The sequence below is a fragment of the Anopheles maculipalpis genome, chromosome 2RL (genome assembly GCF_943734695.1).
Source record: "Anopheles maculipalpis chromosome 2RL, idAnoMacuDA_375_x, whole genome shotgun sequence".
NCBI classification, from domain to species: domain Eukaryota; kingdom Metazoa; phylum Arthropoda; class Insecta; order Diptera; family Culicidae; genus Anopheles; species Anopheles maculipalpis.
Window position 1 is genome coordinate 65,283,234 of NC_064871.1, and position 15,062 is coordinate 65,298,295.

General features: G+C 40.3%; 5 protein-coding genes across 5 annotated transcripts in view; 2 read left to right on the forward strand and 3 right to left on the reverse strand.

The window, feature by feature from the left end:
• The window catches only part of LOC126556435 (uncharacterized), a 507,197-nt gene that overhangs the window by 153,391 nt on the left and 338,744 nt on the right, over window positions 1–15,062 (reverse strand). The gene's annotated exons all lie outside the window — the stretch shown is intronic.
• LOC126556026 (SET and MYND domain-containing protein 4) lies at window positions 1,565–4,461 on the reverse strand. Its single transcript, XM_050211188.1, has 2 exons — window positions 3,071–4,461; window positions 1,565–1,925 (listed from the first exon to the last, which is right to left on the reverse strand). Exons 1-2 carry the CDS (start codon window positions 4,459–4,461, stop codon window positions 1,565–1,567), a joined length of 1,752 nt encoding a protein of 583 aa, XP_050067145.1.
• Window positions 5,952–8,876, forward strand: LOC126556177 (uncharacterized). The gene is made up of 2 exons (XM_050211400.1): window positions 5,952–6,060; window positions 7,876–8,876. The coding sequence occupies exons 1-2, from the start codon at window positions 5,952–5,954 to the stop codon at window positions 8,874–8,876; spliced, it is 1,110 nt and encodes a 369-aa protein (XP_050067357.1).
• On the reverse strand, window positions 6,244–6,796 carry LOC126556455 (U6 snRNA-associated Sm-like protein LSm8). The gene is made up of 2 exons (XM_050211719.1): window positions 6,735–6,796; window positions 6,244–6,663 (listed from the first exon to the last, which is right to left on the reverse strand). The coding sequence occupies exon 2, from the start codon at window positions 6,651–6,653 to the stop codon at window positions 6,366–6,368; it is 288 nt and encodes a 95-aa protein (XP_050067676.1). The 5' UTR covers window positions 6,654–6,663; window positions 6,735–6,796; the 3' UTR covers window positions 6,244–6,365.
• Window positions 10,042–14,126, forward strand: LOC126556185 (myeloid leukemia factor). The gene is made up of 4 exons (XM_050211408.1): window positions 10,042–10,119; window positions 10,259–10,831; window positions 13,232–13,588; window positions 14,002–14,126. Exons 1-4 carry the CDS (start codon window positions 10,070–10,072, stop codon window positions 14,090–14,092), a joined length of 1,071 nt encoding a protein of 356 aa, XP_050067365.1. The 5' UTR covers window positions 10,042–10,069; the 3' UTR covers window positions 14,093–14,126.

Genomic DNA, 15,062 nt, shown 5'->3' on the forward strand with positions numbered 1-15,062 from the left:
CCTTTTAGGCCGTCCACACGGACAGAGGAGGCGTGGTAGCCCAGATTGAGGTGAGAGGATGGCGTGGAACCATCCGCCATCAAGGCTGGGATAACGGATTGGTGGACGACGGCGTGGGACCGTAAGCGGTTCCGCGGTCGGAGTGGTTGTAGCGCCTGATAAGTAAGTAAGTAACTGCATTGAGTGGGTAAAGCTGCTATTGCCGATATGGCTGCTTTTTCCGGTTCCCCGGAGAGAGCGTTTGAGTTCCCAGTCTGTGGCAGATGTACGGTGGTACCAGGGACGAATCCCCGGCGGGTGGATCAAATGATCGATGGCAGTTGGTGGTTTGTGATGCGACACCGCACTAACTATAACCAACTGAGTGCATTTGTGTCGATTCCTTTTTCAAGATTCCGAGTTACAGCTGTGACGAGTCGATTCGTGGTTATGTGTAGCATAAGAAGAAGTCCGCCTTATCAGGCTGGTAGTAGTAAACGTGTAGTAAACGGGTGCTACACTGTTCTCGAAGGTTGCTCGGTCGCGTGAAACAATCTCGATGCCACAGAATAGTTTGGGTAGAAGCCAGGGGTTGATGATGCGGTTCTGAGTTGAGTTTACGAGACTCCCCAGCAGAACGAGAAGACGAGGCCAGGATAATATTATCTGCATTAACCGAGACTTCAATGGCAGGTCGGGGTCAACGTTAATATTACTCTACACAAAAATAATCACGTAATAATCAGTGTCCGTACAATACCTGTTCTAGGCAGAACGCGAACGCATAACGCGTTGCGAACAGCTACCATCCTGCCTAGCGTCTCAGTCTCGGGAATCCTGGCATATACGCACGAGTCGCTTTGTTTCTTCAGGTTTCTGTTGCGTTTTTAGCAGAGTAGAGCAGCTGTTCCGTAAACCTGTCATCACCACCTGCAAGACTAACCCTAACCTACTTTCTGCACTGCTAAACATTTCACCTTTTGCCAATTCATGCATAATGCTACGGTAGCAGTTGCCGTCTCACCTTCCTTACCTGATCTTCTGGAGTACATGACCGCCTAGTGGAACGAGTAGCCACTGACGCCACGGTGATACATTCTAGGGACATGTGCAATTTGCACAAACTTAATCTCCACCCGGTCTGTACCATCTAGCATAATCGAAGGCTTCGTGGCCACAGGAACTGAAACGTGCTCTAGCCGTGTAATAAGCATATTATTATTTGTAAAACATCCTTTATTCAAAATATTTTGTGTAGCATTTTGTAACCAACTCTCATACAATCAAAGATTCAGTTTCAGTTTTTTAATGTCTTCTTTAACTACATGGGTTACGAGCTACGTTCGTCTTATAGGTGAACTACCAATGGAAGCGCAACGCATGTATAAAATTTAAATTCAAATTAACAAATTTCTTCTAACAGTCTTTCGTAGATTCGTCGTTTAACGTTTTGATTAAGATATGTAATGAGATTGTTCAAAATATCAATGATGAGTGGTGGTGATAAGAAAAGCATCCTTACAGCAGCGATAATAATATCTGCTACCTGTGCTGTATTACACAGTTTACCGTAAAGATTCGACGTCTAGGGATTACAATACTTCCAGTACTGTGCACTTTCTGATGTCGGTTTGTACAAAATTTGAAAGCTACGCAAAAACAGCTCTTGGCACGAGCAAGTCTCCTTTTTGGGATATAGTCGTCCAATATCGTTCAAGTGGCGAAGCAGCTTTGGCATCACCTCTGCCGCCTTCGTTGCGTTATGGATTATCAGTTCCGCGTGCATGGCTAGAATATCTATCAATATATGCGGGCTACAATCGATGTTGGGAAGATCGAAATACAACGGATAATTGTTCACGCACGCTTCACATTTACAGAGGAAACAGTACTGATTTGCCAAGGCGAGTTGCCTTTCCTTGCGCGGCATCAGACTGTGATGCATGCTAGAAAAGAAAAGCGGAAGTAAGTACGCTGCTACGCAAATACGCTGAGCGAAATAGCGAGAATAGCACCACCATGCTTTTTGACAATATCGTCAAAATTTTGTAAACCGAATCTGCTTTTTTTTAGAAATTTAGAATGTTAGTTTAATTGGACACACGGCGCGAGCCGTCATGCTTAAAATAAATAAAAAATAATGTTAGTTCAATCTATTTTGAACCTTTTTGAACGGTCGTCGAACCTTTTTGGTCCCCGGTCCCCGGATGGGATTTGAACCCCGCTTCTGTCGTTTGAAGACCGGCGCTGCTTTCGCTATACCACCGGGCCCCATAGATCATAGCCAGTACATTTTGCGGATTCGTATCTCGTAGGAATACTTTAATCTGTAATATTTTTTGTCACATGTAAGAAAACAGCAAGCCAATAAACAACGTTGACAGACTGTAACGTCGTTCTTCTGAATGCAGAAAGCTCGTGGAATTGTATACCTTGGCAAATAAGAAAATTGACCATAAAATCACTGCTTATCACAGGGTTTCGATCCATATAATGTAAATTTTAGATCAAAAGAGGAGAGAGTAAATTTTTAGTGGAAATTTACAACTCAACAGAGCTTTTCCACCGAGCGTTTGAAGCCCCTATGTTAAAATTGCAAAATGAAAAATGGTTTCCAATAGTTTCTTAACATCACCATGCTGTGTCATTAACATTTAAACAGGTTGAACGCAAAAAGCGATTGAATATGTTATTTTGATTTGCAAAATTCTTGCAATATTCCAATATCCATTGGAAATATTCCCCTAAGCAATTCTACAATACAATTTTGGGAATCGAAATTCTTTATTCCAATCATTGTAACAAATATCACGTGCATCCACTCAAAATATCTTAAAAATGCAGCTTTTGATTTGATTTTTTGTTATAAAGTATGCACCTATTAATGAAAAATCATGCTATGGGTGGTGCTATGTTTGAACCTTTATCATGAAAAAATCGGCTTGTAAGTGTAAATAATTTGAAAAATGTCCACGGAATGATTGAAAAAGGTTCAAAAGAAATTGAACTTATCTTCTGAACTTAAAAAATCAGAATCGGTTTAATATTTTGGGTGAAATAGGCACACAGGACCAAGAAACTCGCTACTTACCCATAATTATCGTAAAGTTGGCCACCCTTAGGAATAGGACGATTCACTACCACGGCGCACCGTCCGTCATGTAGAGTGACACGGGTCACATTAGGTGCACAGGAATGGTTCAACATGCTCAGCAGCGGAAAGCAAGCCGAAGCATGATTTTCCAACTCATACAACTCCTGTGCCGGCTTATATTCCATGTAATTTAACGAATGCATATTGACCGGGGACGTCTGTAGATGGCGCAGCAGCAGATCATCCAGCAATTCTGCCATCTCGAAATCGTTTCCAAAAACTTTACCCAGGTCAGTGCGTTCGATCAGCAGTTTTTGAATGATTTTGGCGAAAAATACTCGCGCCATACGATCTTTTGGCGTTCGAACGTTGGCGTTCGTTTCCAGCACGTGCACCGTGTTGTAAACGTCAGTTGGCGATGCTTGCGTCCAATCCATGGTAAACGCATTTATCTTTTTCTCGTTCAGTGCACGCAAGTGCTCTCTCATAGCTTGCAGATTATGGTCAAACGTGGCAATCGCTGTAGTTATGACGCGTAGCGATAGGGTAGGGATTTTTGTGAAAATTCGCCACATGTCCCGTATTATTGGACACTCGTATCGATGGTACTGTTGCAGTGCTTTGGTCTTACAGCCGTTCGAACAGTACATGGCAACGGTGCAGCTTTCGCACGGTATAAGCGTAAATATGCTTTCCTTGAGGCAGAAATCGCACCGAATGCAACGATACACGTCAAGAAGCAAACGGCAAAACGGTTGTTCTATGATGACCACATCGCCAGCTTTTAACTTTCGATTAGTTACCACGTACCGGCCAAATTTGTCGCTTTCACACAGCTCCAAACACTCTGCAACCTGAGGTAAAGTTTCTCGCGTATTGTAGCTAAGCTTCGGAATCGGACCGTTTGCCTTGGTATCCTTACGGTCGTCTTTCGTTGCCAACAGAACTTTTCTGACAGCTTCCTCCCGTTTTACCAGCTTGTGCGAAAACCGTTCCGGATAGTTAGAATCACGTGCTAGACGAATGTTTTCCAAACATTCTTCATACCGATGTAGTTCGTAGCAGATCATCGACCGATTCGCATATGCTATAGCTCTATCCTCGGTTCCCTTTTGTGAGAATGCGATACTTTCGTTGTAGCATTTTAGTGCCTCGATATAGCGCTTCACCTTTGGGTGGAACATTTCATTGCCTTTCGCCCGTAAGGTGCGTGCCTTGGCGTTATCTTTTTCATCGGCGCGAAGCTTCAGCCGATCGTGAAAGGGACTGTCTTTTATGAACGCATCCAACTTGTCCGAAATGCTCGCCCAGTCATCCATACCCTCCTTTTCCCATATCTCTTCGAACAGCTCCCAGGCACCGAACTTTTCTTCGAGAGGTTCACACATGTCGCAAAAATGGGACTGAACTTATCTGCAACGATACGGTGCGATGCGTTTTTGAAGGTTTATGTGAGGAGCAACCGTAAATTACATACCTTAGCTGTGGCACGATGCAGCGATTCGCGAGATCCGCAAGCCGCTTATGTTTTAAACACGAAACGTAACGAGGACAAGGGTTTGCTAAATATATTTCACCATTTATGGAAGAGAATCAGCCCGTGCACCGGTTTGGCCCTATTACACTGCTTACTTTTGGATGGAATATTCCGTGCACTTTCTGTCAAAATTGATTCCGCTGCTCTTTTTGACAGAAAATGCCAAGCTTTGTGTGTAATCGCTTCCTATGGAATAAAGTTGGAGTTTTCTCTGCCCGTGTCTAATTCAATTTCAAAATGACAGTTATGTTTTTATCATATAACGATATTAAAATATGTTTAAATAAAACAAATGTTTTTGTATTTGTTGTAAAAGCTTAAACTATTTTTAGATGAAAGAAATATCTGGAGCAAAACATACATACTGAAATCATCTAAACACGAAATCGTGTGATATAGTGAGCACTGATGAGAGAAGAATCATGCACCACTGATGAATGATTGAATGATGACGTTTTTTCTTTCTCCCTTCGTCCATAAGCAGTGCAGCTACCGCTAGAAGAATATTGTCTTCCATTTTCAGCGCCTGAACAATAACTAGATTTGTTAATGTTTTTCACAGAGTGACACGCGTCTTTTCTTCTTCTTCTTCTTGACAGAAAGTCCATGGAATATTACATCCAAAAGTAAGCAGTGTAACAGCCCTATTTTTTACGTGCGGCGGTTTGTTATTGTTTATCGCAAACTATCATCTGTCATCGCTGGAGCGATGAAAAATTTCAGTTGTGCACTGCCTAGCTGCACGTTTCTTTAAATGTTTTGTTAATTTTACTGGAATAAAACTTTATTTTGATAAAGTTTTATTCCTTCTATTTTTATTCGATAAAGATATAGTTTTATTGATAAAGTTTAAGTAGAATTGTTGTAAGTTGTAATTGTTGTTAAGTAGAAGTTTAAAAATTGTAAGAAATTCAATTGAATTGATGATTTTGTAAAAAAGGCATGATTACTATGAACCAATTCTCAAATGTACATTTACATCAATTCAGATGCACGTGCAGTACAAACACATGTTCGTAAATAGCATTGAGTTAAAGTAATGTAGTTTTGTGCTAATTTGAGAGCATATTGAACTGTGTCATTTCCCCAAACATACAGCAAAGCAACCGGGCGGACTCAAAATATACCGCCGTTGCCATGGTGTTCTGGTCGTCAACAAACAACATCGAAACAGCAACCGCCGAATTGTGCTGGTTGCAAAATCGAATCGCCCAAGTTGTGCCGTTGCGTATTGCTGAAATTTTGGTGTCAGCGCCATACTGACCTGCCGACGTTTTTCGTCGAGTGACTAGTCAAGCCCTCAGTCCCGAGTATCTAGGTTGCCCGTTTTGCTGTTACAAAATGACCGTGACAAACATTTTAATCATACTTAATCTTGGATGTGAAATGCTGTATGTGATCGATCAGCGTCTGAAAGCACAATCCATACCGTTGGATAAATCTGCACAAGGTAAGGAGCAGAATTTAACTATCAGTGAAATGTTGACCAGTGTTTCGGATAGTAGCCATTCTCAAATTCTAATGCAATCTATTTCATGTTGTATTTGACTTATTATTACTTTATTTCACATCATAGTTCACTAAATCGAAGTGATAAATTTTTGTATGCAGTTTCTTGCTGCAAAGGATCATATCTTTTTCTCCTTAATATTACATTTTGCATTCCTAGCGTTATACATAGCCTAACAATCAATCGATTCGGTTGAAACGCGCTGCATTACCATAGATGGGACGCATGCCTGCTGAGCCAGATGTTTAGTGCACCACCGGTTCCAATGGCATGCCGCGTATGGCGGTAAAATCTAGCTTGCTGTCGACGCTTTCGTCCAGCTGACCGATAATGGCAATATTGTCGCCGCGGATTATGTGTAACCCCAGTACGACTTGCTCTATTCCGGCAGTCATCGAATAAACGCGCTCGTGTGATTCGTCCAGAATTACATTTACGGTCTGATCGAAACCCTTCAGCGTTCCGACAAAGTTGCGTCCATCGGCGGTAATTATAGATACCGTATTGTTGACGTACGATTCGAGCCCGGACATCGTGCAATCTCTACGGCAGAGAAGTGAAATTTTAAAATTTGTTTTAAGATATTGGTTCGGGAGGAAAAAGGAATAACCTACCGATAAGGCAAAAAAGGATGGGTTTTTGTTGATCCGTGAGGTTGTAAACAAAATATAAGTTTGTGTTTGGTTTCGCAGACTGCTTCAACATCAGCTGTCAGCTTGTCATGAACCTCAAAGTGCAAATTGCGTTGAAATATTTCATGGAGGAAATGTTTCAACTTCTTATTTGATTACCCATGCAACAAAATATACCAGACGGTCAAATTAGCAATTAAACGTACAGTCATTTCCCAACATGCGGGAACAATATGAACTTTAAAAATCGGCGTATCTCGGATTTCTGGATAGCTCGACTACTGGTTAACACATAGTTTATTTTATACATGGCTTAAAGGCCTACTATGTGATGGTTGCCATTGAATGGCTTCAAAGTTGACGTATGATAAAGGTCGATACCTCCGATGGAAATTGATAAATTCCGTGGAAATATTTTTGAAGATTAGTTACAAAAAATGTGTGCTATTGTTCGAACTGGTTGGTGAATCCTAATCTAGTGAAAAAATAGTGTGAAAATCTAGTGAATCCTTGGCACCGGATCTTGGAACAACTATCGCTATTTGTATGTGCTAATTCGACAATCTTTACAGTCATTTGAACACTCTTTTGCGAACATCAAACTGCTCAATGTGATCGTTTTTAACCGAAAAATACCTGAGCATTAGAATTGTACGATGCTGCTGCAGATTTGTTTAGTTGATAATTTTCGATCTAACTGTAAAAAAATGACTCTCAAGTAATAATAATGTTTACAAAATACGAATTCCATCCTATATAGACTTTGGTACAGCTTACTAAACTTATCAAGTATCAAGGAGCTGGATAGTTAGCCTTCACTACAGGGGACCGATCAGGATAGGGTTCTGCCGTGGATGGGGTTCAAAATCCTTCGAGACGAGCCCCTAGTTCTAGTCTCTCTACCCACTCTGCTGTTTACAATAAAATTATTCCACTGTTGGTAGGATATTCACATTTATTCTTAGCATTGGCAAATTTTTCATCTACTCACAACCCTAGTTTTAATGAGATTTTTAATTGAATTTTGTTGTATGTATGTTGTATTTTTAAAAAGCAAAGTACTATGCTGTTATAAAATTTTGCAATCAAATAGCTATTACAAAATATTTATGTTATTTTACAGTGCTACGGGAAATTACCGAGGTTCTTTTAGACCCTAAATTTCTGCATTATATAGCCACAGCATACCAACAAAGCATGCTGACGGTTCAACAGTGTCGCGTGCTGCTCACCGATATTGCATGCTGCTCACTGATGCGATTAGATATCAGCTCCATGGACAAGCTATGGGACTTGATGGTTATGATATTCAAATGGCAAATGTTTATCACCAACAAGAACGCTCAAATGTTGTTGGATCTCACGTTTCGTCATTTAGATGGAATAGGACGTTTGATTCCCGAAATGCGTAAGCAAATACTGATTGACAACGTGAAGAAATCGCTCCTAGAGCTGTGGGAACCGTTGTGCGACGACGAGCATACTATCGTTCATCGGAAAGTTTACAAATGGCTGAAGCCATACAATACCAAAATATCCATTCTCATACGGATGGGATTGCAGAAATCTAACGGAGAGTTTGAGCCTGATCCAAAAAACAATATATTTTATAATTATTACATCAACAACATTGGGGAAAACATATACTCCAGAACGGCGAATCTGGCTGCATTGAAGGCACACAGTGAAACTGCTGGGAACGCAAGCAGTTCTAACTCGGATATGATAACAGCAGGACACGAAATCGATACGCTTGTGCAGCAATTGAACATTCAACATGAGCCAATGGACGAGGTAACGGGTAAGGAAACTAAAAACCCGCAACCAGTACCTCACACGAGCTCGGTACACGGTGGGTTGAACGAGATAGTGATTGCAGAAGATGTCAATCAAGCTAAAACTAGCAATCATACATCGGTCAATACTAATGGAAAAGAAACAGATCTTTCGCGCGAAACTACATCGGGCGAACTTTGCTCAACCGTCAATCCAAAGGAAAGCAATCTAGAGAAGTTAATGAAAAAAATAAAGCTTGAAAAAGAAGACTTTGTTGTACCCGAAAGCGTATCAATAGATGCAAATGAAGAGTTGGTGAAAATGTTTGATGAAAATTTGCAACTGTGAGGCAATTTTGGTTTAGTTTTGTAATTTGTAGAAGTAATGTAGAACGTTTTGTCCTTACTTAATGATCTAGTCTTTCAATGTGATGTTTTAACGCAGCTACAAAGTATCTCAATATTTAACCGGACACTGATTGATTATCAAATAAAGTACAACGTTTTTCATTTGGCAAAGCCCTTGTTTTGTTTTCGATGTCCGTAGAATATCATGTACTTATAGATTATGGAAATTTTCGAAAGAAAAAAATTATGGTAATGGTTGCTCTCATAAAGGATGTCTAAAAGCATAGTGGAAGTGAAATATTTAGATTTATTTTTAAGGTTCTTACACGACATCTTGTTATGCGAGTTGATTGCATGCTGTTGTATAGAATTTGGCAATACGTAATAGCTTTTTTTGTCAAACTTTGCTCTACAGCGAAATCAGAATCATTTGAATTTGTTGCATCGCCACTTGCGATGTTGTTTGTAATTTAATAATCAGGTTACAATGGCAGAAAAGCAACACGAATTTTACGGTATTGTACTTGTCATGCGATTTCTCCACAAGCAATGGTATGAATTGCTTGTGGAAAAATCGCATCGTAAGAAGCTGTTCTCGTTCCCTGATTATGTGGAATTATGAATAATGTTTTCATAATTCCACATTATTATGTCGTCCACTGATTATGTCAATTATGTGGAATTATGAAAATCTTAACGATATGTTAGGTACTTATGCTTCTTGACTTTACAATTTACTAGGTCGCACCGTCCATCGAATGACTTACTAAACTTGCTGATAGGGATGGTCTGTTCTCGAATGATACGGTGGTTCTGATACGGATGGTCTGAATATTTCTAGATTAATTCTAGAAATATTTCTACCGTGGAAGCTCTGCATAAGCGTTTGATTGGTTTTGTTGTTTGGGCCTATATTTCTCGAAGAACCGCCAAGTTCGATTTACGACAGTTTGACAACCGTTCCTAAAGTAGTGGTGGTGAAGAAGAAATTTCCCGAACACAGACTGCAGTTGTATTGGTGTATCGAAATTCAATATGGCTTCCCTGAAAACACTGAAGTAAATACATCTTTTACGACGTCGACGGAAAAGCAAGTTGGAAAACGCGTCTGCACCAGTTGTGAGCAAAATATCTCGAGTTCTCGAGTGAAAGTAAGCGCGTGGTTGTGTGGATACCAGAAGAACGTGAAACAAAATGTCTCTTTTCGGTATGATGAGCGATTTGGAGGAGGATCCTATTTTTGGGTAAGCATCAGGTCCAAGACCTTTGTTACATGTTCTCGTTTCGGGGCCATGAATGCAAATTGGCTCACTGATTGACCGAGATTTATCTATTGCCGCCGTTTGTAACACATGTATGCCACTTTACAACTCTCCCGAACAGCCATCATATGCGTTCGATGCGCCAGATGAGCAGCATGTTGAATTCGCTGTTTTCCGACCCGTTCGGTGGAATGATGGGCGGTGGTGGAATGGAAGCGATTACCGGTGGCCCCGCATTCGGAATGCGTCACAACGCAATGATGCCGTTCATGCCACCGACCATGAACAGGCTGTTGAATGTAGGGGGACCAGCCGACGGGGCCTCATTCAGCAGCAGCAGCGTAATCTCGATGACATCCGGACCGAACGGACCGCAAGTGTACCAAGCCACCTCTAGCACACGTACCGGACCGGGCGGCATTAAGGAGACGCGCAAAACCGTACAAGATAGCCGCACCGGCACAAAGAAGATGGCAATCGGACATCACATTGGCGATCGGGCACACATCATCGAGCGGGAGCAGAACGTTTCCACTGGTGTGCAGGAGGAGCGCCAGGACTTTATCAATCTGGATGACGAGGAGGCCGAAGATTTCGATCGCGAGTTCCAGACGAAGGCACGCAGCGTCATGGGCATGTCTGGTGGTGGCCGTGGGCGTCCGGCACAGTTGGCTCTACCATCGACCCAGCCAACGTAAGTAGAACAAATGATGTACACCGTTGTTGTCGCTAGTGTAAGATGATCCATTTCCAAAATGCTCGCATTAGATGTACAGTGCAGAAGCATATGACGGCAGCATGTTAACCATGCACGCGTGTACCATAGTGTTTAGCTCGAGTCTTGCATCATCTGCTACTGTGAGGTAGAAACTGTGTACAGAATACGTTTTATTGATTATGAAATACGCTATTGCGTTTATTACGTCGTTATATCGATAAGAATCGTACTTTCTGCTATACACGTTATGGTTTCCTACATGTGTGCTACATGCTGTTCCACCTGTTTCATTGTAATCAACGCGTTGTTTTCGGTACTTAAAATGAGATTAGCATCCATCTCGGGCACCTCAATTGCCTCCAAATGGATTACGCGGAATGCATGAAAGCACAAACTTTACGTCAATTATAAACAGGAAGTCAAATCAAACGTTTCTTGCTGGGCTTACTATATGTAAAAGTAAATTTAACACTAGAACTACCTATCAGTCATTTTGACTGGTTTTGAATTTTCAAAGTGCAATAATTTTCTTAAGTATAATATTAAGAAGATTGCTTAAATCTGATAGTTATTTATCTATCAAAACGTTGGTATCGGAAACAACTTAAGTATGTTCTACTTCGATCAGACCAGTCAAATGACTGGCCATTTTGTAGGGCGGATTTCTCGAGTTCTAGCAATTTTTTTTTTCATTTTTTCAACAATAATCATGTTCTTTGTTTTCAACATTAAACGGATTTACTCATCATTGTAGTGTAAAAACCAGTTGCAGGAAAAAATTTATTTTCAAAAAACAAACCTATAGACTGAGAGAAAAGAGCGTAGCACTACATATGTACGATACCAAAGTATATTTAAAAACAATTTTTTTAAAGCTATACATTTTCTGTAAAAATGACGAATCGATACGACCATTTGTTGTTAAGAAACATTACTTTTAAGTAGATAACCACCGGAATATGTATGGTATTACTACGACCAAAACCAAAATTTTTGGTCGTAGCAATACGGCCAGACCGTTCCTCAAGAATTATGCATATTGGTTGGTAATAGCATGATTCTACAAACTATTGAAAATCGATTCAAGGTGCAAACCTGGTGTAATAATTTAATTTGTCGATAAAGCATCATGCAGCTTTATATTCGACAGATTTAATAAATTACGCATCAAAATTATTAGTCAAAGGTGTAGGTTGTATATATTTTTATTTTTGCAGATTAATTCACTGTTCATTTTTATGTTCAAATAATGAATTCAAAGTTGTGTTGATTAACGAATAGTTTCAAATAATATCAAGAACCATTTTTTTTTTGTTTTCATGGCAAGGGATGCTAAGAAGCAATGTCTTTGTGTTGCATTTACCACAAACAAAACTATTGCACTGGCAGCACCAAAATCGGATGTTAAATAGTCGGATCGATTTTAAATTCTTACAGTATGTAAGTGTGTTGGAGCTCTCTAAAAATTATTTTAATTGTACTTTGGTACGGTACGTTTCTAGTGCTACCCACTCTTCTATCAATCTATAAACTCGTGTCCTAAAAAATATTTTTCCTGCGTCTATTCCTTACACCACAATGATGTGTAAAACTGTTTTATGTTGGAAACAAAGTACATAATTAATGTTGAAATCGGTTGGATAAAATGCGAGATATCCGCCTTTTGAAGGCCATACCATTCATTTTTACTGTTCCGGACGAAGTGGCACTTTCCTAGCCTTGGTCGTTCTAATGTTAATGAGAAAACAGGGGGATTTCCTTTTCCTGTACAATTATTCGTTTTTTTTTTAATTCGTAAAGCACGGCCAGGCCGTATTGCTAATTAATCGTTTGATTTTTATGGAAAGTCTATAAATTTCTTTAGTTTATACATCATTCATTCGATCGCTGTGAAAAAAGCGAATGCAACAAGAAGTGGGCAAACTTTAATACAAACTAATGCGATACGGTTAGAAATTAAATTAGTTCTGGAAATATCTAGCAACCCATAAACTTCGGGATGTTTCTCGAACCGTCTAGCAACGTATCAGCTTCGAGATGTTTCGAAGAAGGGAATAGAAAGAGCGAGAAGAATGTATCGATTTATCTTTTCCCTTTTTTGCGAAAAAACCCTGTTCATTTGTATTTGTAGAAGATATCCTGTATTCTGTTTTGTTTTTCTCCTCCATGAAAATTCATTCAACTCCGGTTGGAGAGTAATGTCAGATATTGCTTCCTTTTTTCAACGTGGACATCTTTCGGTAGACCCCATTCATTGACCTAGCAGTAGTTCAGTACGTTTAGAATAATAACTACAAGCTACAACACCGTTACCCCGCTCTATAATGTCGTTATACCGCGCATGCCACGCGATGATTTCTCACCTTCAACCCGCAGTCAATCACAGCGCATTCTGTCGATTACCGAAGTGCCGGACAATGGCTGTGAATCGTGCGGTAACCCCAGCGATACACCGCTCTGCACTGCCTGCAGCAATAATCAGGATCACAGCAATCAGGACAATCTCGAACGCCAACGGCAACAGCAGCAGCAGCAACAGCAACCACATCATCATCACCGTCAACAGCAACAGCAAACGATAGTTTCAAAATCAGCACGCAACAATAGACACGGCCAGCCTTTGGTAAACGGTGGCCCGATCTCGTCCCGACGATCGATCCGATCGCCGGCTTCATCGCCGTTGAGCATGTCCGCTTCGCCGGTCAGTGGCATGAATCATCATATTGCTACAAGGTACTGGAAAAAGAGAGAAAAAAAGGATCATCTCAAATCAACTAACTCTAACCATGTGTGTGTGTTTGTGTATTTGTATGTGCTCACGCGCTTCTATACCAATTTAGCCTACTATACTATTATGCCTACTAACACATCCTGATGCGCTAATAATGCACTCTATGTGTAGTATTTGTGTGCTTCGATCAGTATATTTTGTGTGAAGTAGTATGTCCTTTTACCATCTGTACGCGCCGCGCCACTACCAACAAAACAGTAGCAAGGTACCGCTGTTTGAAAATGATCACCTCAGAGGTGATTTAGAGCACATTGAATTATAATCGTGGTGGTGGAACATTCTCCTAAACATTAACACTAGGATTTTGAATTATATTGGTATTGTTTTAATTCCCATTTTATTGAATTCGTTTCAGCGTGCATCCCCATCCGTACAATACGTCCGGCCGAAAATCACGACCGTTGAAGGGACCTTCTTCCTCCTCCCATAACCAGCACTACCAGTAATGGCGTAATATATAATACCGTGGTTCGTTCACTATATTCATAGCACAGAGAGAACGATAGAGAGAGAGAGAGAGAGAGAGAGAGAGAGAGAGAGCGAGAGCGAGAGAGAGAAGCGAAGGTTTCGAGCAGGGTTAGCAGAATAGCTTTCAAGTGCGGTCAACTTTTACGAAGGGTGCGTATGTAATGTAGTAAGTAGTGTTTCTGTACGAGAATGTCTGTACGTTCTTTTTTTTTTTTTGTTTAAAAGAAGCGCGCGTTGCGCGAAAAGCTCTAAAGCAGCCAGAAAACCAAGAGCACAATATATGGACACTAAGTGTGTGAGTGTGTATATTGGATAATTTGAATTTTGCTAGAACATGGACGGAGAAACGGGATTTAATGAACTACAAACAACAACTAATATTCAAATGATAAATAACTATAGCCCCCTTTAGTAACGTACCGTATCTAGTGTTTAAGTTCCCATTCAGTTGCGTTTGGGTCACACACACACACACACACACACACACACACACACAATCTTTAAGTAAAACTATTTGCAATGCCTTATTTGATCAAGAGATGCATGTTGCTAAAAATGTTTTAGAAAGATTGAATTGAATTGTGTCGGCAAATGTGGAAATAGAGAAAGTATACAAAACCGACCGTTTGCAAAATCACAAAAACCGTTAAACGATAAGCTAACATGTCGACCGTTACAACATCAACAAGAAGAGTAAAGGCATGCCCTGTATAACACGGTACGGGTAGTAGTTACGAAGTGTTGTGGATATTCATTTCCAAGCAAAATGAGTCAAATTCTCAATCCCGTTTGTTAAAATCTAGGGTTTTCTCTGTTCACTTAGTTTATAGTCTTTTTTGTCTTCTTCTTTCTCCTTTACAGGGGATTCGAGGATATAACAAACAAGTACGGCGAGATATTGATATGTTTAATTGTATTATTGATTCAATCTGTGAGATATAGAATTGC